The sequence below is a fragment of the Tachysurus vachellii genome, chromosome 4 (assembly GCF_030014155.1).
Source record: "Tachysurus vachellii isolate PV-2020 chromosome 4, HZAU_Pvac_v1, whole genome shotgun sequence".
Lineage (NCBI taxonomy): Eukaryota > Metazoa > Chordata > Actinopteri > Siluriformes > Bagridae > Tachysurus > Tachysurus vachellii.
The window spans coordinates 4,782,813-4,803,188 of NC_083463.1; the positions used below are offsets into that span (position 1 = coordinate 4,782,813).

The 20,376-nt window shown below is 40.8% G+C and overlaps 2 protein-coding genes across 4 annotated transcripts in view; both read left to right on the forward strand.

Annotated features, from left to right (window-relative positions):
- The window catches only part of nbeal1 (neurobeachin-like 1), a 73,105-nt gene extending 66,369 nt beyond the window's left edge, over positions 1-6,736 (forward strand). For both annotated transcript variants that reach the window (XM_060867488.1, XM_060867489.1), the window contains 3 exons: positions 144-292; positions 428-563; positions 1,102-6,736. In XM_060867488.1, coding sequence (XP_060723471.1) covers positions 144-292; positions 428-563; positions 1,102-1,203 — 387 coding nt within the window. In that variant the 3' untranslated portion in view covers positions 1,204-6,736. The remainder of the gene's footprint in view (positions 1-143; positions 293-427; positions 564-1,101) is intronic.
- A 3,476-nt stretch (positions 6,737-10,212) lies between these two features.
- rbm26 (RNA binding motif protein 26) lies at positions 10,213-20,136 on the forward strand. 2 transcript variants are annotated; one of them, XM_060867490.1, is made up of 22 exons: positions 10,213-10,594; positions 11,616-11,734; positions 11,853-11,989; positions 12,079-12,170; positions 12,268-12,527; positions 12,676-12,936; positions 13,275-13,502; positions 13,581-13,769; positions 14,106-14,240; positions 15,014-15,125; positions 15,228-15,399; positions 15,788-15,958; positions 16,172-16,282; positions 16,372-16,446; positions 16,534-16,656; positions 16,789-16,863; positions 16,962-17,129; positions 17,284-17,388; positions 17,558-17,761; positions 17,930-18,016; positions 18,163-18,276; positions 18,805-20,136. In XM_060867490.1, the coding sequence occupies exons 1-22, from the start codon at positions 10,536-10,538 to the stop codon at positions 18,892-18,894; spliced, it is 3,087 nt and encodes a 1,028-aa protein (XP_060723473.1). In that variant the 5' UTR covers positions 10,213-10,535; the 3' UTR covers positions 18,895-20,136. The 2 variants fall into 2 exon arrangements, with proteins under 2 accessions (XP_060723473.1, XP_060723475.1); XM_060867492.1 differs by having other exon boundaries at positions 13,581-13,751.
- Positions 20,137-20,376: the final 240 nt, after the last annotated feature.

Below are 20,376 nucleotides of genomic sequence, written 5' to 3' on the forward strand. Positions count from 1 at the left end.
ACACACACACACACACACACACACACACACACTTGAACTTCCATTTGTAACGTCAGGTTTTCACATCACATTTACACTGTAACAGTCTCATGCAGTGCATCATGGGAGTGTGCCATGTCTGACACTTTGTTGTTGATGTTCAGGATAAGAACACACTGCACCTGTACTCAGTGAACGGGAAACACTTGTGCAGCGAGTCACTGAAGGAGCAGGTGACAGATGTGTGTGTGTCAGGAGAGTTCATCATCACCGGCAGCGAGCAGGGCTTTCTCTCCATTAGAGACCTGTACAGGTACAAACTCTCTTCTCCTTCATTTCTGTCCATCTTCTTTTCTTTTTCCTGCCCTTCCTTTCCGTATTTTCTTTTCTCTATGTGTACTGTATGTTTGTTCTGACCGAAATGTTCGTTTCGTGGTTGCCATGGCAGCTTGGTGCTGTGTGTGTGTCCGGTGGCGATGCGTGTGCCGATCCGGTGTGTGTCGGTGCCGAAGGAGCAGTCTCACGTGTTGGTGGGGCTTCAGGACGGAAAACTGATCGTGGTGGGAGTTGGCAAACCAGCCGAGGTAACACACACACACACACACACACACACACACACACACACACATACAGAAACTCACACACTCACACATACACACACAAAGTAATATTCCATTGACTCAGCAATTTTATTCCTTCCTTTGTCTTCTTTCTTTTCACTTCCGTCCTCTCATTCCTATTTCATACTTTCTCCTCATTGCTACTATTCCTTTATTTTCTTCTCCTTCATGCCTGATCCAATTTCTTTCTTTCTAATCCTCCTCCTCCTCCTTCTCCTCCTCTCCATCTTCCTGTTTCTTGTCTTCGGCTTCTTATCCTTATCCACACTTTGTACACTTTCTCTCTTTTTGCTTCCTCTTGCTTTTTATGTCCTCTTCCTCTTCCCTTTCTCCTCATCCTTTGCTTCTTTTTTCCCCCTCTTGATTTCCTTTCCCTCTTTCTATTTGTTCTTGGCCTCCGCTTCATCTTCCTGTCCTGTTACCTTTTTGATTTCTCTCTCTCTCTCTCTCTCTCTCTCTCTCTCTCTCTCTCTCTCTCTCTCTCTCTCTCTCTCTCTCTCAGATGCGTTCAGGTCAGATCACACGGAAGCTCTGGGGCTCCAGCAAACGCATGAATCAGATTTCATCCGGAGAGACCGAATATCCCACCCAGGAGCCGATCTGACTCCGCCCACCACCCAGCCATTCACCAATCGGGACGGAGTGAGGAAGGAAGTGTAGTGTGTACATGGTGTGTCTTGCGGACTTCGGCGAGTGTGTTGGACTGGCGCGGGCGCTGAGGTCCAGCTGAGTGTGTCGGATTCGATTAACACCCCTAGTCACATCAACACACACGCGCTAACACCTGTAACACCACTGCAACACTGTGTGTGTGTGTGTGTGTGTGTGTGTGTGTGTGTGTGTGTGTGTGTGTGTGTGTGTGTGTGTGTGTGAAAAAAGTTCCATTTCTTTTCAGTGGCCTTGTATCTTTTTGCCTTTTATTTCTTCTATCTCTCTCTCTCACACACACACACAAACACACTCACAACACAACACACAAATGCATCATATGCACCCATAGGAAGGCTATTCAATGTGTGTGTGTGAGAGAGAGAGAGAGAGAGAGAGACTGTCTGAATGTGTTTTGTTTTGCGATTTATTACTTGAATTCTGCATTATTTATTAAAATGAAGGTGAATCAGTGATTTTTAACACTTCAGTGATGAAGGGCTTCATAACTCTAGTCATAACTCTAAGGAGCAAAGCAATACAACCCCCCTAACTCTACCCCTTACTAAAGACCGATAACGGTACATTCCATTCTGTAACGCAGCGACGGACCAATCGTCCGAGTCTTCCCGTGATACAGCATGAGAACTGCCGCGTACACACTGTACACACCTTGGGGGCGACGCCATCCGTCTCTATTCCAGTGTGAAGCCATGCACTCCCAGTTTGTTTACTATGCAGGATGGCGTATCTCCACACACACACGCTCAGTTACTGAACTGGTGAAGTGTGTGTGTGTGTCTGTGTGTGTGTGTCTGTGTGTGTGTGTCTGTGTGTGTGTCTGTGTGTGTGTCTGTGTGTGTGTCTGTGTGTGTGTGTGTGTGTGTGTGAAATTCCCTCCTTAACTCTAGGATTGAGCTCACTTATTATTAGAGACATAGAGACACACTGATTCTTTTTTTTTCTTCTCTCGATTCTCTTCCTTGTTGTTCACTCTCGCTCGTTTGCGACTCCACACGCAAAACATTCAGGACAACATTCACTCACGTCTCCAGTCGACACGAATAAATACCACAAAGCTGTTAAATTCTCTAACCCCGATTAGCCGGAAGGTGTAATACGTTACCGTTTCTATAGCAACAAGGTACACGGAGACGTCTACCGCGGTCGCTGACGAGTCAGTGACGAGGTAACGTTTTCTCTAAGATGATGTTTGTTTAAGATTTATTGAAGGCACATGACCAGAGGCACATGACCAGAGAGCCATAACGTGACCAGAGGGCCATAACGTGACCAGAGAGCCATAACGTGACCAGCGAGCGGCCGACCAGGAAAGAGAAGAGATGTTCATTTCTGTTTCTGTTCAGTTACACAACATTAGTGTAGCTATAAATGAATAAAAAGTACGACACGGTCCTGTAATTGTCAGCACAGTGAAATACAAACACTTCAGGAACACACTGGTGATTAGTTTCCAGTTCCTCGTACCACTACATTATTTTTTTTTTTCTTGACTAAAATACTCTTTGTTTAATTAACAGCAACAAAATTCTAAAGTCTAATAAATTCGCATGTCTAAAAATAGTTTTTAGCCTTGCAGCCAGACACCAGATATGTTTTTGTGACCGATCTCATGGAGAACGATGTGACCGCACACTTTTCTGTAGATTTGTAAACTAACAAGCAACTTATTTTTGTAGAAATTCTAATAACTGTGGAATTTTTTATTTTTTTTTTTTTTTTTTTAATAAAAGAGTTTTTAAGCAGGTCTTAAAGTTGAAATATTAAAGGTAGTTATTTGCAAACATGGGAAAGTGTATAACATTAACATTAAAAACAAATAAAACAAAATTTCGGAAATGTTTTGGAAGAATTCAGGACAATTTCTGAGTCGAAATTAAAACGCTTTCACTTTAGCACTTTACATGTCGTTCAGCTGGAGGGATTCGCTGCATGACTTTGTGTTTCTCTTTGTTAAAACTTTCATGTAGTAATGAGTAAAAACTGAAGGGGGAAAAAAAATCAGAGGGTTTTAAATTTTATTATTTAAAATTGCACATCATTCGACTTTCAGCGGATTAAAACGGATCGTCCGTGTGGACGAACAGCACGAGTTAAAAGCAGGAACGTTGATGAAATATAATAAAAATAAATAAATAAATCATGATGAATTGAAAAGAAAAACCCAAAACAAATGAAATAAAAGAAATCTTTCTCACAGAAACAGTTCATATTTTGGTCTTAACATATTTATTGTTAATAATTTATCATTTTCCGGACAAAACATGGAACGTTTCATTTTTATATTCATCTTTAATCTAGTTTTAAAAATGTGTTCACTGGAGTCTGAAACCAAAAAAGAAAGAAAGAAAGAAAGAGAGAAAGAGAGAAATCTATATTTGTATTTCATTTTGTGGATAAAGTTTGTCAAAGTGTTCTAGAGTGAAAAACAATTGAGGAATCGGATTTCTTAACTCGGCTTTTTAAAATAAACCACAGAAAGTTTGGAACCGGATTTTGTATCACGACGGATTTTCCGTCTCGTCTTTTCTAAGCGTCTGATATTTCTGTCGTCTCATCCAGCCTTAACGTTTACACGCTGTTCAGAAAACATTCATATCTTAGGTATCGTGTGAGGGGTTTTTTCTTGGGGGAGTGTGTGTATGTGTGTTGGGGGGGGGGGGGCATTGTCATCGGTGTGTCTCTATTCTCTCTGATCAGACCCTGTTCAATGCCAAATGCTGGAGTGATGATGTCAGCGAGGGTGTGGTGCTCTGCCGTGTGCTTCCTGTGCGATGGGGTGACGTCGTGCTCGCCCCGGGTCAATAGGGCACGTCCCAAACGATATCCTTCCACCCTAATTGTAGTGTTAATGTACGTCATCTCACATCACGTGATCGTCTGAAGTGTCCTGAAGCCCAGATTCATAACGCATTATAACGGCTTATAAATGTAAACGATGTGTTAATGCCTTTTCGGAACACAGTCTGCCAAGGTCGTGTGTATAATAAACCCTGGACATGCTCATAATCGTGTTATAATGCTCTCATAAGGAAAAATGCACTGTGTATTACAATTTATTAGACTTTATAGAGCTTTATCGTGCATTGGACAGCCATAACATGACGCATTATAAGCAGCTTTCCAAAGGTTTGGTTTGTGCATTATGAGAATATATAATGTGTTATAAAGTGTTTGTTGTCAGGCATAATTCCGTGTGTAATACTTTATGAGTGCATTATAACACGAAAGGATGAGGTAAATATGGCTTTCATAGGAAGTGCTACTGTGTTTTGTGACTCTTCATAACCCTGCTCGAGCACGTTAGAACCCAGGGTTGTGTGCTGTAAAGGGTTTAGTGTTATTACTGAGTTTGTATTAACAGTTATAAAATCCTTATTAACCTTTAAACTGAAAATATCAGCATTCTTTTAGAAAACAATGTAATAAGTCCTGTAATAAGTAATGTTTACTCTGTCTGTTTATACACACTAGGTATTTATTTACTAGGTATTTATTTACACCTTTTTTTAGATGTGGAGGTGTGTGATTATTTAAATAAATGTAGGCCGGACACGTGTGCTTAACCAAGGAGAGACAGGTGACCTGTGTGTGAGAGTAAAAGTGTAAAAGTGTTTGTGTGAGAGTGTGTGTGAGAGTGTGTGTGTGAGTGTCTGTGAATGTGTGTATGTCAGTGTGTGTGTGTGAGCGTGTTTGTGAATGTGTGAGTGTGTGCATGAGTGTTTGAGAATGTTTGAGTGTGTTTGTGAATGTGTGTTTGAGAGTGTGTGTGTGTGTGTGTGTGAATGTGTGTGCGAGTGTGTTTGTGTGTTTGTGAATGTGTGTGTGAGAGTGTTTGTGAATGTGTGTGAGAGTGTTTGTGAATGTGTGTGTGAGAGTGTGAACGTGTGTATGTGAGTGTGTGTGTGTATCTGAGTGAGTGTGTGTGTGAGAGTGTTTGAGAATGTTTGTGTGTGTGAGAGTGTTTGTGTGTGTGAGTGAATGTGTGTGTGTGTGTGAGTGAATGTGTGTGTGTGTGTGAGTGAATGTGTGTGTGAGTGTGAATGTGTGTGTGAGAGTGTTTGTGAATGTGTGTGAGTGTGTGTGTGAGTGAGTGTGTGTGAGTGTGTATGTGAGTGAGTGTGTGTGTGAGAGTGTTTGTGAATGTGTGTGAGTGTGTGTATGTATGTGAGTGAGTGTGTGTGTGTGAGAGTGTATGTGTTACTAACATTACTGTAGGTTTCTTTACAGGACTATAAGTGTAGTTCACGATGCCTCTGTCTCTCCAGAAAAACAAACAATTTGTGATAATTTCGTTAGAACAGCTTTTTGTTTATTTATTTATAATATTTATTTATTTATGAATAGTAACATTCTAATTCCACAGCAAGGCTCTTGAGTGAGAGAATAAATGTTTCTGAATACGTTCTTGTTTCTATAGTAACAGCTCACTCAGGGCCTCGTACACCAGGCGCTCTACATTTACTTTAATCACAGAGCATTAAATGTAACTGGGTAAAAAATTCCAAGCGTCTTTTGGTAATAAATCACAAATTGCAGCGTCGTAAGAGGAATAAAACACTTGTATAGGACAATGATCTACGTCAGGGTCGGTCAATGGGACCGTTTCATTACCCCACGTTTGTTTTAGTTTATTTTTGATAAACAGCACAAGCTTTACATATTCTAGCTTTATAAGCCTTTATTAGCGTTCATAACAACGACTCAGCTATGGGTTTGGGCTTCATCTTCACTGATGTGTGTGTGTGTGTGCAGCATGTTACCAGCATTCGAGCGTTTGGGACGTGGCCCTTGGGCTGTGTGTTCTTTTCTTTTTTTTTTTCTTCCTGTAACCTGCTCGGTTGAAGTGCTTCCTGTTTCTGTATTCGAGCTGCAAATGGAGATTAAGCTAATAAACACTACAAGACCAGTCATCGTAAGCAACTTTTTAGACACCATTTTTTTTTAAAACGGTGAAAGTTCTTCCTTACACTTGAGTCTTTTGAATAATGTTGTTGTTGTTTATTAGTTTTTCTTTTCTTTATAATTCCTTTCTTTTTATTATGAAAATGGAGTGCCTTTTAAATTCCCAGATATCCTCTCGTGATTTTAGAGCCATGTCCTGCTCGTGACCTTTCACCTACTGCAGCATTCCACAAAGTTAAAAAAAAAAAGTAAAAAAAAATAAAAATCTATTTAACAAAACCAATTTAATCATATCAGACCTGTGATTTAACTGTCACCAATGGTTGTGTGTGTAAGTGTGTGTGTATATCTGTGCTTATTTATATATATACTGTATGTACAGCATGATTTTTATTCCCGCCGAATTGTAATTTTTTTTTTTTTTTTTTTTTTTGCACTTTCCAGGTACGATCGGTTGTGAGAGAGAGTTTTGAAATGAATGTCTCCCTGTTCTGTACAGATTTGAAAAAAATATGCTTTGTATACACACTCGGAAAATGATTATTAAAGTTGTGTTGAAAGTCGTTTACGTCGTCCGTGTGTCTCTATCGTGCAGTTTGTGATGTCATAGTGAGTTCTGCAGCAGGCGACCAATCAGGCGCTTTGCTTCGAATCACTGAGTTTGACTACACACTCATTATATTGCTAAAAAACACTGGTATGTGTGTATTTTAATAATTTCTGTGACTTGCTTGTGAATAATCTAGTGATCAAGGTGTTGGGCTACCAATCGGAAGGTTGTGAGTTCGATCCCAACTCACCAAGCTGCCACTGTTGGGGCCACTTTCGTTCTTTCGAATTACACTTTCACTTTCGTTCACTTACTCGCTACTGTACACTCTTAATGCTACTTTACACTTAAATGGAACTTAACTAAACTTCATTTAGAGCGGGGAGAGCAGCAACTAGAAAATAGAATAGACCCCCTGTATAACAGAACCATTAATCATGCATAGAGTTAAAAATAGGAAAGGAAAATAGTAAATGAATAAATAAATAATTAGAGAGAGGGAGAGAGAGAGAGAAAAATATGTGGAGATTTAAGACGTAAACTGGTACAATGAACACAGGTTCCGGCATGGTGGAGTCGGGGTTGGAGGAGGGAGTTTAGATCACGGCAGCAGCGAAGCGCTAGAGCGGCTCTATGAATGGGAATTTAAATGTTCGGGTAATATGGATGTCGTAACCGGATTGGTGCGCGTCGTGGACAGCTGATTAACAGCTGACGCACGCTTGACGACGTGGCCTGCCAGAACATTTACATTTACATTTACATTTACAGCATTTGGCAGACGCCCTTATCCAGAGCGACGTACATAAGTGCTTAAATCTCTAGCATTGAATACATTAATGCTGGATCACTAAGTTACATACTTAAGATACCATGAGTTTAAAACATTTGTTCAAAGTTACAATGAAAAAGTGTCAGGTTTTTGTTTTTTTTTTGTTTTTTTTTGTTTTTTTGTTTTTTTTTTAAATGCAAAAGATAAGGAAAGAAGTGCTAGTTGAAGTGTTTCCTGAATAAGTATCTCTTCAACCGCCGCTTGAAAATATCCAGTGACTCAGCTGTCCGGACCTCTAGGGGAAGTTCGTTCCACCACTTTGGTGCCAGAACAGAGAAGAGTCTTGTAGTAAACTTGCCTCTTACCCTGAGAGATGGTGGAACCAGTCGAGCAGTGCTGGTAGATCGGAGGGTGTGGGGTGCAGTGCGAGGAGTGATGAGGGCTTTGAGGTAAGAGGGAGCTGGTCCATTTTTGGCTTTGTAGGCCAGCATCAGTGTTTTGAATCTGATGCGTGCAGCTACCGGAAGCCAGTGGAGGGATCGCAGCAGCGGGGTGGTGTGAGAACTTTGGCAGGTTGAAAACAAGCCGTGCAGCTGCATTTTGGATCATTTGCAGAGGACGGATTGCGTTCATAGGTAGACCTGCTAGCTGTTTGTTGCACTAATCCAGTCTAGAAATGACAAGAGACTGAACAAGTACCTGAGCAGCCTGTGTGGACAGAAAGGGCCGAATCCTTCTAATGTTGAAGAGAAGAAACCGACATGAGCGAGTCACATTAGCAACATGAGAGGAAAAAGACAGTTTATTGTCCATGGTTACCCCAAGGTTGCGAGCTGTGGCTGAAGGGGAGATCAGATCGTTGTGCAAGGATATAGCAAGGTCATGACCTGGGGATGAGTCACCTGTGATGAACAGCAGTTCAGTTTTCCTAGGATTGAGCTTTAACTGATGAGCAGTCATCCATGATGAAATTTCTGCCAGACATGCAGAGATCCGGTCAGAAGCTGTCAGAACTAACGTGATGCTTGATTTCTCTTAACTTAACTGAACTTTATTGCTACAATTTCTGTTTTCTTTACATTAATTTTGCTGAATTTTCTTCATCGCTTTTCTCTTCACTTGTTTTTGCCTTTTTTGTCACTCTTTCCTCGCTAACATCTGCCGGTCGTTTTAATAAAAACCTGTCCGGTCGGCATATCAGATGCGGTGTAGTCGCACGAGTTCACATTTTTTAACGGATCCAAAAATTACGGATCCGCAGATGGTCGGCACCTCACACAGCCCCTTTTTCGACTCTCCGGCGGCTCGGATGCTTGTATCTCAAAAATTTGCTCGTATCTCTTGCCAAAAATTTGGTCGAATCACAGCTCGTATCTCAAAAAATTCGTATGTCAGAGCACTCGTATCTCGAGGTATCACTGTATTAGATTTATATATTTATTACATTAAATTTTATATTAGATTTATATATTTACATAACATTTTAAATTACATTAATATATTTACATTTACATTACATTTAATATTAGATTAATATATGTATATTTACATTATGTTCTATATTAGATTAATATATTTAATTTACATTACATTTTATATTAGATTTATATATTTATATTTACATTACATATATATTAGATTAATATATTTACATTTTATACTAGAAAAAAATGATATTTACATTACATTTTATATTAGATTAATATATTTATATTTACATTATGTTCTATATTAGATTAATATATTTAGTTACATTAAATTTTATATTAGATTTATGTATTTACATAACATTTTAAATTACATTAATATATTTACATTTACATTACATTTTATATTAGATTAATATATTTATATTTACATTACATTTATATTAGATTAATATATTTACATTTTATAGAAAAAAAATTATATTTACATTACATTTTATATTACTCACTCTCACTCATTTTCTACCGCTTATCCGAACTACCTCGGGTCACGGGGAGCCTGTGCCTATCTCAGGCGTCATCGGGCATCAAGGCAGGATACACCCTGGACGGAGTGCCAACCCATCGCAGGGCACACACACACTCTCATTCACTCACACAATCACACACTATGGACAATTTTCCAGAGATGCCAATCAACCTACCATGCATGTCTTTGGACCGGGGGAGGAAACCGGAGTACCCGGAGGAAACCCCCGAGGCACGGGGAGAACATGCAAACTCCACACACACAAGGTGGAGGCGGGAATCGAACCCCCAACCCTGGAGGTGTGAGGCGAACGTGCTAAACACTAAGCCACCGTGCCCCCACATTTTATATTAGATTAATATATTTATATTTACATTACATTTATATTATATTAGCACATCTCTATTATGATCAGTCATAAACATAATCCCTACATGCTATAAACTCAAAAATCTTAACATAGAGACAAAGTGAAGGTTTATAACAGACCATCATTTAAAAGCGCTCCTTATTTATTAAACAGCCAATCACAGTCTTCATAAGAAGTGTTACCTAGTAACGGGTTTAGCCCCGCCTCCTCTCTAAGATTAAAAACTGTTGTAGTTTCCAAGATCAGAGCTGCGCTGTGATTGGTCCAAAATTCTTTGTTCGAAACGACGTTCACCGAACGCCCTCTAGCGACAGCACGAGTTCTCGCGATATTTCCCAATGAGATCAAACAGAACGGTTAATCTCGCGAGATCTCAGAACGTGAACAAACATTCGCCGTTTGTGGGAAAGAGGAAAAATCGAGAAAAGTATCGGGATTATTTTCTAAACGTTTCCACGCGAAATGGTCAAATCTAAATTCTGATAAGAGCCGAATACTATTCTGTAATATCCTGCTCTTTCCGCCTGTCATGCTGGTCAAAAATAACATGTTTGGAATAATGAGTGAAAACTGCGCGTAGTTTGGCTTGTTAGCGTTAGCATTAGCATTAGCATCCTTGGCCTGGTGTGTTGGTAGCTTAGCACTTTTCACCTTCAGCACTTTAGCTGATCTGTTTTTCTTTTTCTTTTCATTTTCCTTTTATTTCTTTGCAAAATGATGATTGAAAACCTCGATGCCTTGAAGACGTGGCTCTCCAAAACCCTCGAACCAATGTAAGTGTATAGGTTAGCATGTTAGCTTAGCATGTTAGCTTAGCATAGCCACTACTACGGTTCGGTTTAACGTGTTAGCCAGTTAGCATCGTGAAGCTAGTTATAAGCTGCAAACGAGTTTATGTTGTTCGTTTCATGAACAAAACGTCGAGTTTAGTTCACAGTGCTGTTTGTTTCCCGTTCAACTGGCTGTTTAACTGAACTTGAGCTCGTCTGAAGTAAAAAAAAAAGTTAAAATATTAAGTAGAAATAAAGACACAGTTTCGTATTAAAATCCCTGCAGCGTTCAGTCAAGAAATTAGAAGGGTGTAAAAAAATTAATTAATGTGTCCAAAAGGGGTTTAAACATATTTTTAAAACATATTTAAAATAAAGCAGAGATCACGGAGTATAAAAAGAAAATATTTTGTAAATTAAAAAACGTAGATGTCTGAAAATTTAACTGATTCATTTATCATAAAATTTTATACATTTTCTATGCTTTTGGGATTTTTATGTTTATATATATATATATATATAATGCAAGATTTGTTTAAAAACAAATTTAGAAAGTATTTTCTTTAGCAATGATTTTGAATAAAATTGTACTTTTAATAAATATCCCTCCCCAAGAAAGAGTTGGTTTTAATCTGAATAATATCGAATAAGTTAAAGTCAATGTTAGAAGTTTTACTTTCACTAAAATATGGAAATATATGAAAATTAAAAAAAATATATATATTTTTTCATTTATTCAGTAAAAAATAAAAGTCCACTTTTTTTAAAGATTTTTTTCTTTATGTACAGTTCATTATAGAGAGCTTTAAAAAAAAAAATTTACACAATGCAGCTGTTTACACGGTATGAAGGAGGTTGTAAGGCATGAAAAAAAAATTCACAGAATCATTAGACAAAATTATTAGATAATATGTATATTATATAATATGTATAATATGTTACCTTTTTGTCTTATTTTATATATATATATACTAACACACACACACAAACTGAACGTCTCACTGGTTTGCTGTGTCTTGTGCAGATGTGACGCTGACCCGTCTGCACTCGCTAAATACGTGGTGGCCTTGGTGAAGAAGGACAAGTCAGAGAAAGAGCTTAGAGCACTATGCATAGACCAGTTGGATGTATTCCTCCAGAAGGGTAAGGATTATTCTGACATTTAGCTTGATATCTGATTAGGTTTAGGTTTAGGTTTTTGTTCAACTAGGAACTTAAGCAGTTTCTGTACGCTTCTGAGGACTCTTTTGTGTTTGTGCAGAGACTCAGACGTTTGTGGATAAACTTTTTGAAGCTGTGAACACAAAGAGCTACCTACCTCAGGCTGAGACACTGAGCTCTACAGGCAGGACAGAGACCCACACACGCTCCGAAAAAGACGAGCAGAAGAAAGACGAGGTGAGAGAAGTAGATGTGTTTGTGTGTGTTTGCGTGTGTTTGTGTGTGTTTGTGTGTTTTTGTATCTTTACCATTTTGTGTTTGTGTAGCTTGTGAGTCGGGATGATGAACGAGAGAAGAAGTTCTCGAGGAGAGTGAACCACAGTCCTCAGCCCAGCTCACGTTACAGCCGAGACAGCAGGTAAAACACAGACACACACAGGTTTTAAATAATAGTCACAACGATAATAACTATCAATCACTTGAGTTATTCTCACACATAATTATCCGTCTCACAGGAGGATGGATGAACGTAAGAAAGACGATCGGTCCAGAAAGAGAGAGTACGAGCGTCCTCCACCCAGACGTGACTCGTATCGTGAACGCTACAACCGACGTAGGGGGCGGAGCTATAGTCGTAGCAGGAGTCGCAGCTGGAGCAAAGATAGATTGCGTGACCGTGACCGAGAAAGAGATCGTGAGCGAGACAGAGAGCGAGACAGAGAACGGGAACGCACCAGGACACGCTCACGTAGCCGCTCCAGGTCAAGAAGTCGAGGTGTGTGCACACGCTGAAACACACACGTGTGCACTAAAACAGAGGCCACACCACCTACTAAAATACCATTTTTTTAATTTGACTTGATATGCATGAAAGATCAGTTTAATTCACCTGTAATCAGGTTTTATTTTTTTTTTCTCTACAGATAGGGAGCCTGGAAAACCAAAGTATGACCACGAGCGGCCAGAGGGTGTGGCCACTGAGGCCTACGTTCCCCCACCCCTCGCTTCTGCTCCTAGCTCCGCCCATTTCCCTGTACCTTCTCTCAGCAGCACCATCACTGTCATCGCTCCTACGCACCATGGCAACAGCACCACCGAGAGCTGGTCTGATTTCCACCAAGACCAGGTCCCGTATGGCAGAGCTGCTCCGCCCCCTTCACGCAAGCGTTGTCGTGACTACGATGGTAAGGAGGGTCTGAGATGTCAGTTAAAGTGTTAAAGATATATATGTATATGTGTAGATGTACATGCATGCAGTGGTCTTATTTGACTATTAAAATGATTCAATACATTTGTATTGCTCAAATTATTCTTGTCACAAAGTTAGTTATTATTTTTTTGGATACATGATGGCATCATAAATCGCATAATAAATTATGGAGCATTAATTTTAAGCAACATTTCTGCTGTAATTTATTACAGTAGTGTTTATATTTGATCGTATATGTGTATATACACACAACACAATATTATTTTTGTTTTTTAATTACTTCTTGTTGTGTTTTTCCCCCATCTCACACAGAGAAAGGTTTCTGTATGCGAGGTGATATGTGTCCGTTCGACCACGGCAGCGATCCGGTGGTGGTGGAGGACGTAAACCTTCCCAGCATCCTCCCCTTCCCACCTGCACCACTTCCTGTCGGGGATGGTCCTCCCCCTCCGGGTCTGCCACCGCCTCCAGGTCTACTCCCTCCTCCACCGGTTAATCTCCGGCCCCCTGTAGCACCAGGCAGCCTCCCACCTGTCGCAGGTAACGTTAAGGTAATCTTAGTGACCAACCTGAACAATTAGGAGCCATAATAAAGCTTTTTTTCTCTGTTGTGTTCAGGTCCTCCTCCACCTCTTCCAGCGCTGGATGTTCCTCCAAACTCCATGACCAGCTCCGTCCCCTCCATCGTCTCCACGTCTCGTCCTTTACTCCCTCAGCCTCCACTTCACCTTGTCACTTCAGGCATCAGACCCCCACACACACAGCCACCGCCTCCCCTCTTCACCCCCGGTAACCTCACTAACCTCAGTACGTTTGTAAATAAGATTATAAAATGCTTACACTAAGATTTTGTCTTTTAAAAACATGATTTAGTTTTACTTCTAGCTTTTCGTACACTCGTGGTTTCCCCAATGAGGGACTTTTATGTCATTAACAGTTTTGAGTGAGTGTGTTAATTAATAAATGAACCTAACGTTGGTAGTGAGAACAAAAGACAAATTAAAAAGCTTAACACATTAGACCTGAAACCTGATGTAATGGTAATTTATGATGATTTTGTGAGTTTTAGCCCTGGACTTTAGTGTGTTGGTGGATTCCAGCATCCAGCTTCTACTAAGCATCTTGCTGTGTTGTTATTTTTAGATTCATTTGAACCGGACATGTATAACCCCGAAGCTCCTAGTCTGAACTCTCGTCCTGCGTACAGACCCAGGGTCAACGTGCAGCGACCGAACCTCATCGGCCTCACTATGGGAGAGATGGATCTTCCTCATCGGGGTAATGTCTTGTACATGCCATATAACATCACTCTCTGTATTGTGAGTGAGGAGGAACAGAATCAGTGACGTGGGCTGAAGATGATAATTTTTCAGTCACAGCACATGCTGAAGTGTTTTATTCTTTTTATACCTCAACAATTTGTCAAATTTAGTATTTGTAAATTTACAGTATATTTTTTTTATCTCTATTTTAATCCATGTGGTTTTGTGGAACACATGGTTTGGGTCTTCTTAAAGGCAGGGTCTCCGTTGTTTGAAAGCCAATGTTGACATTTGAAATCACCAAAACAAACACGCCCCTAACCCAAATGGGTCCCACCCCTGTTTTGATAGCTCCACCCACACATACACCAGACAAGTATTATGGTGGAACCTGTTGGGGCAGATGACCGAGGGGATATTTTTATCAAAAAATGAACTCAATGAGCAATACTATGGTAATACAAATGAGTTTCCTACTTCTTACCTTATCTTAAGCCTTTCGTCGCTTTCTTTCTTTGTTTTTATCCTCCATGTCAATGTTAAAACCGCTTTCTGCTGATGTCACACATGCGCACTGAACACTCTCTCCGCCCATATTGACAAGACACGCCCCTTTCTGCTCATTGGCTACACATTAGTTTTGTTTTTGTTTTGTTTGGTGGCCCGACTCAGTTTTCTGAAGCATTTCTCAAACAACGGAGACCCCACCTTTAATTAAACCTACAGTATATTAAGAAGTGTGAAGTGAAACAGAATTCTGCATGTTTCTCTTCTGTGTAATCCCCACAGAGAAAATGCTGAACAGCAATAATGCACGGATCGTTTTAGAATCAGACTCCAGGAAGAGAGGGGCTGGGCATCACGATGGGGGCGTTCCTTTGAAAAAACCTTGGTTTGATAAGTAAGTAATAACAAATTTTTATTCAATTTTTATTCTTTAAGCTTGCTTTTTTTTTTTCTTCGCTTTGCAATTTTATTTATTCATTTATTTGTCCTCCCACAGGCTGAACTTCAACAAGCCCAACCATCATGGCTACCATAAGAAAATGCTACTTCCACTTCCTCTGCCTCTGCCCAATACTAAGCTGGCCATCCGTCAGATTCCACCTGGGATTAACAATATCAGCAAACTTAACGAGCACTTCAGTAAATTTGGGAAAATTGTCAACCTGCAGGTGAGCTGCGTCTCAGTGTTTCACAGATTAGCCATTTAGTCAGGTTTGTGCTCTGAGGTCCAGATGTTCGTCTAAAGGGAGCTATTTTTCAAATTTTTTAAATATATTTTATCATCTGTATGTATACATCATCTCAGTTTATCTATTCTAACAAGTTTTTTTTAAAACCTTTTTTTATTTTTTTGTAATTTCAGGGTTATTTTAACATGAATCACTGTCATAAATCTATTTCTTAAATTCTGCAATGAAAGCAATGTGAACCGTGACGTTTAAATTACTGTAAGAAATTATAAATGTAGTTGTGTATATTATGGTGTTGTGGTGATTATTGTAAAGCTATTTGTTGATGTAGCTGCAGCAACGCTGATTCATTATTGTGTGTGTGTAGGTCGCCTATAACAACGACCCTGAGAGTGCTCTGATCCAGTTCGAGTCTCCAGAGGAAGCGAAGCGCGCTATACAAAGCACTGAGGCTGTCCTCAACAACCGCTTCATCAGAGTGTACTGGCACAGAGATGACGGGCCACCTGGCAACCGGACGCACACCCCGCTCAACGTGGTACACACACACCCCACACCGCACCATCCTACCTACGTAGTGTGTATTTTGAGCATAAATCATGGCCATGATATTCCCAAACACTGGAGCACATTGTATACACAGAATATTAAAGTGTAAATGGTATCTGAAGTTTTCTGTGCATTACTGAGGCTTTAGCATCAACTTCAGTGGTCGTGAGTGTAAAGTGCGTGTTGTTTCCCGTTGTATCAGAATGTGGCACAGCCTGAAGCCACCAGTCTGAAGCAGTCAGTGAAAGATCGTCTCGGTCCTCTGCCCTCTAACAGCACAGAGCCGCTGCAGGACGCCACGCCTCCGTCACAGGTCGGAGCACCGGATTATACTTTAAGCAGTATCGCGTTTCTTTGCTACACAATTTCCGTCTATAATTTTTAATATATTCGTGTTTCCAGTCTTCACAGAGCGCCGCCCGTTCTTCAGTGAAGGACCGTCTGGGCTTCTCTAAACCGGCAGCGGCCGAAGGAAAGGTGCTTCGTCTTTTTCTCCTCTCGGCAGTTTAACGTGTGCTGTTTGTGTCTTTGAGACAGACTAGATATTTTGCTTAATCTCTGCAGGTCTTCTCCACCTCTACTGGACTCACAAAGACTTTTTACAACCCAGCTGCAATGAAGCCAGGACAAAAGGGTGTAGCGACAGGGACAGCCCCAACTTCTGAGGACGCCCTGAAGAAGAAGCAGGTTAGTCCTGAGGATCAGCACTGACTCCTCTGATGATTTCCCAGGATGCACCTCAAACTATAATATTAAGTTATTTTATTTTTTATATAATTTCTAAAATAAACGCTGACTTTTTCCTGACTGTTCTGGAAGGAGGCTCTTAAACTTCAGCAAGATGTGAGGAAGAAGAAGCAGGAGATTCTGGAGAAGCACATTGATACGCAGAAAGTGAGTCTCTGATAAACAGCTATTCAGAGTCTACCGTCAGAGCTTTTTGCTGAGAAACGTTGACTGTGTGTGTGGTGTGTGTGTGTTTATTTGTTCAGCTGCTGATTTCTAAGCTAGAGAAGAACAAGGCAATGAAAGCGGAAGACAAAGCTCAGGTGATGCAGACGCTGAACGCTCTGACAAACAGCATTAGCAAACTGCAGGAGGAGATCAAGGGCCTGTCCAGTGCACACACACTGCATAGTGGCATCAAAACCAAGGCCCAGGTATGTGCGCGTGCGCACACACACACACACACACACGTTACACTACGATTACATGCCTGTAGTAGGGATCTGTGTAGTAGTATCTGTCAGAGAACCCAGTTCTGTTGACTGTTTGTTTGGTTCTGTCTCTCATAGTCATTGTGTGTGTGTTCAGGCTCAGAAGGAGTTGTTGGACACTGAACTCGATCTCTACAAGAAAGCACAAGCTGGAGAAGACACAGCTCAGCTCAAACTCAGATACACGCAGCTGCAGCTTGAGGTATACACGCACATGTGGACTATTGTGTACACTGCTTCCTATAGTTCCTAAAACCTCCACTAGGAGGCAGTGGTGTATTGTACATGTTAAAAAAAAATTATGGTGACCAAATACAGGTTTGTACAAGTTGGGGTGTGAAGAACTCAGTTCTTTGTCTCTCCCTCTTTAGGCAGCTAAGCGGGGTATCCTGACCCCAGGGCGAGGGAGGGGGGCCCATGCCCGGGGTCGGGGATCAGCACGAGGACGCGGTAGGGGCATCAGAGGCAGACCAAGGGGAGTTTCTACCCATTCTGTGGTGGATCATCGACCCCGTGCTCTGGAGATCAGTGGCTTCACCGAGGCCGAACGAGTGGATCTGCTGCCACACTTTGCCGTGAGTCTAACATACGTGTGTTCACACACACACATACACACAAACTCCATTATCATTTTAAAACATTTTATCTACTCATTTTAATTTTTGGTTGTCTGCGCTGATGGCACTGTTTCTTTTGTGTCTGTGTTAAAAGTGTAAATGTGTGTGGGGTTTTTGTCCCATCAGCAATTTGGGGAAATTGAGGACTGTCAGATGGAGGACTCCAGTCTCAGTGCTGTTATCACCTTCAGAACCCGAGCAGAGGCTGAACAGGTACACACACACACACACACACACACTTACTTTCACAGGATCATTTGCTCTTTCTACCTGACTGACACTGTCAGGCACTAACACTGAGTCATTAACACTCACTCACACTCTTTCGGATGATCCCGACCTTTTTTCCCCTTCTGCAGGCTGCCGTTCATGGCGTGAGGTTTAACAATCAGGAACTGCGTCTGTCCTGGTACAAACCAGCGGTGTCTCTGAACACAGCCGACGCCGACGAGGCAGAGCCGGAGGAAGAGGAGGTCTGCTTCATGTCCCTTTCACACAACAGCGTTATTATTAGATCAGATTATCACTGATAAACTACAGCCGTGTGTCTCGTAACAGGCTGAAGGCTTAAGTCACATTCATATGTTTTGTGAATCAGCATCGAATCCAATTGTGAATCGATTTGAATTGCTAATCGAATATGATGAGTCATATTGAGTCGTGTGCGCAGACTCATTACACGCTGACTGTTAATAAGTTCACCATAGAGTATTTTGGTAAGGGATGGATTTACAGAACGAAGACCAGTACAGAACGTTGCCAGTAGATGGAGCCAAACTATAAGTGCGCTGTATTAAGCATGAACTTTACCAGCACAAGGATGTAGAGTGTGCATGAGACATAAGGTTTTAATGTGACATCATGACTTTGTGTCTGTGGTATCTGCCAGAGAGAATAAGCATAGGATGACCTGATCGATCTGTGGCATGAAATTCTAAACCAAACTGTTTGTCTGTTTAAGATGATCGACAGGATCACGCTGATGTGTCTTTGCTTTCCAGTTCCAGGAGGACACTCTGGTGGACGACGCGCTGCTGCAGGACGATGACGAGGAAGAAGACGATAACGAGCCCCGCTCCTGGCGCAGATGAAGAGGTCCCCTGACTCAGCTCCATCTCCACTGTTGCATCATTTCCTGTTTCTTTAATTTTTTTGTCAGACGGTTTTTAATTAAGAAGCGGTTTGCCTTGAGTATGACGTTCATGTTTTATGTACTAGCGGTAACGCCGAGCCGACGTCTCCGTCGGGAACCGTTCAGGATTTCTTTTTCACAGTGTAAAAAAAAAAACATTGACATTGAATGAATTACTTTTCTGTGAATCTTCTCTAATAAGAAGCCATGTTTAATTTGTAAAGATCCCGATCCGGTAACTAACTTTTAATTTCAAAGAGCACGTTTGGGGCCACACGTAGAACATAGTTAGTTTGTGTGTATGTGTGTACATATTTTATGTATGAGTTTTAATGATTTGTATGACTGCTTTGCTTCTCCTGGCTTACTCTGAAATGTCAAAAAAATAAAGAATTGAAATGGTCTAGAAAAAATATCAGCCGAAAAAAGAAGCAAAAAAAAAAAAAGAAAAGAAACGCAAGCTGCTGCTTCTGCGGCACTCGTTTTAAAAAAAAGAAAGAAAGAAAGAAGAAAAAATATTAAACGGCTGAAAATATAAAGACCATTTCAAAACACCCCCCCACCCCCAATCCTCACAAAAAGAGCAAAATTCCTATTTTTCCTGAAGCGGAGTGTGTGACTGGTAAGTGATGGGCTTTATGAAGAAGAAGGTAAGGACAAAACCATTTTCTAACTGATTTATTAAACATATATAATGTTTTTTGTTTGTCGCTGCAGCAGTAAATCGACTTGTTGAATTTTTTTTACTATAATGCTCAAGCGTTACGTTCAAAACGTCTCAGGTTTATGTTTCATTTATTCATTTTTGTGTCTTCTCCTTTTGCATGAGTCACGACTGGACGGAGTCAGCACACGTCCTGGACCTCCAGATCGTCAGACTTCACCACCACCACCTTTCATGCTTCTTCAGCACTTCTCCTTCCTCACATCCTCCCTTATGTTTATTCTCAGCACTAAGAGTTTTAAAGCTTTTTATGATCCAGGATTTGCTCTAGACCTTGCGTTCTCCTGACGTTAGGGCTCACACTTTCCTGTCGTAATCTTTCAGGAGCCACGTGGAGATGTTTTTATTGCTCATTTAGAAGCTTTAGAGGAGATCATCTCTAGATCTGTACACGTATTATCCCTCAGCTGCTCATTTGGTCTCGACTGATAATCCATTGGATAAAAATGTCAGCTAAATAAACGAGCGTAAGCGTGAGGAGGTGTGACTTTATTATCATTGTCTTTATTGGGACATAAGACTTTGACACGTAATTTATGTATTACAGCACAATTATTACTTTTTCCTGCATATCCCACATCTGGAGCAGAGCAGGTTAAGAACCTTCCTGAAGAATCCAAATTGAACCCCTGACCTTTTGATCAGTAACCTTTCCGAGTCTTACCCTGACCTGGACACTGTGTGCTAGCGGACTGCAAAAGAAGGCCATCATCATCA

What these genes read in the sequence shown, in the direction of transcription:
- rbm26 (XM_060867490.1), top strand. Translation starts at nt 10,536, where the DNA reads ATGATGATTGAAAACCTCGATGCCTTGAAGACGTGGCTCTCCAAAACC. An exon ending in ACGCCCTGAAGAAGAAGCAG is followed by an intron (nt 16,657 to 16,788) that starts GTTAGTCCTGAG and finishes CTGTTCTGGAAG; the next exon opens with GAGGCTCTTAAACTTCAGCA. An exon ending in GCATCAAAACCAAGGCCCAG is followed by an intron (nt 17,130 to 17,283) that starts GTATGTGCGCGT and finishes GTGTGTGTTCAG; the next exon opens with GCTCAGAAGGAGTTGTTGGA.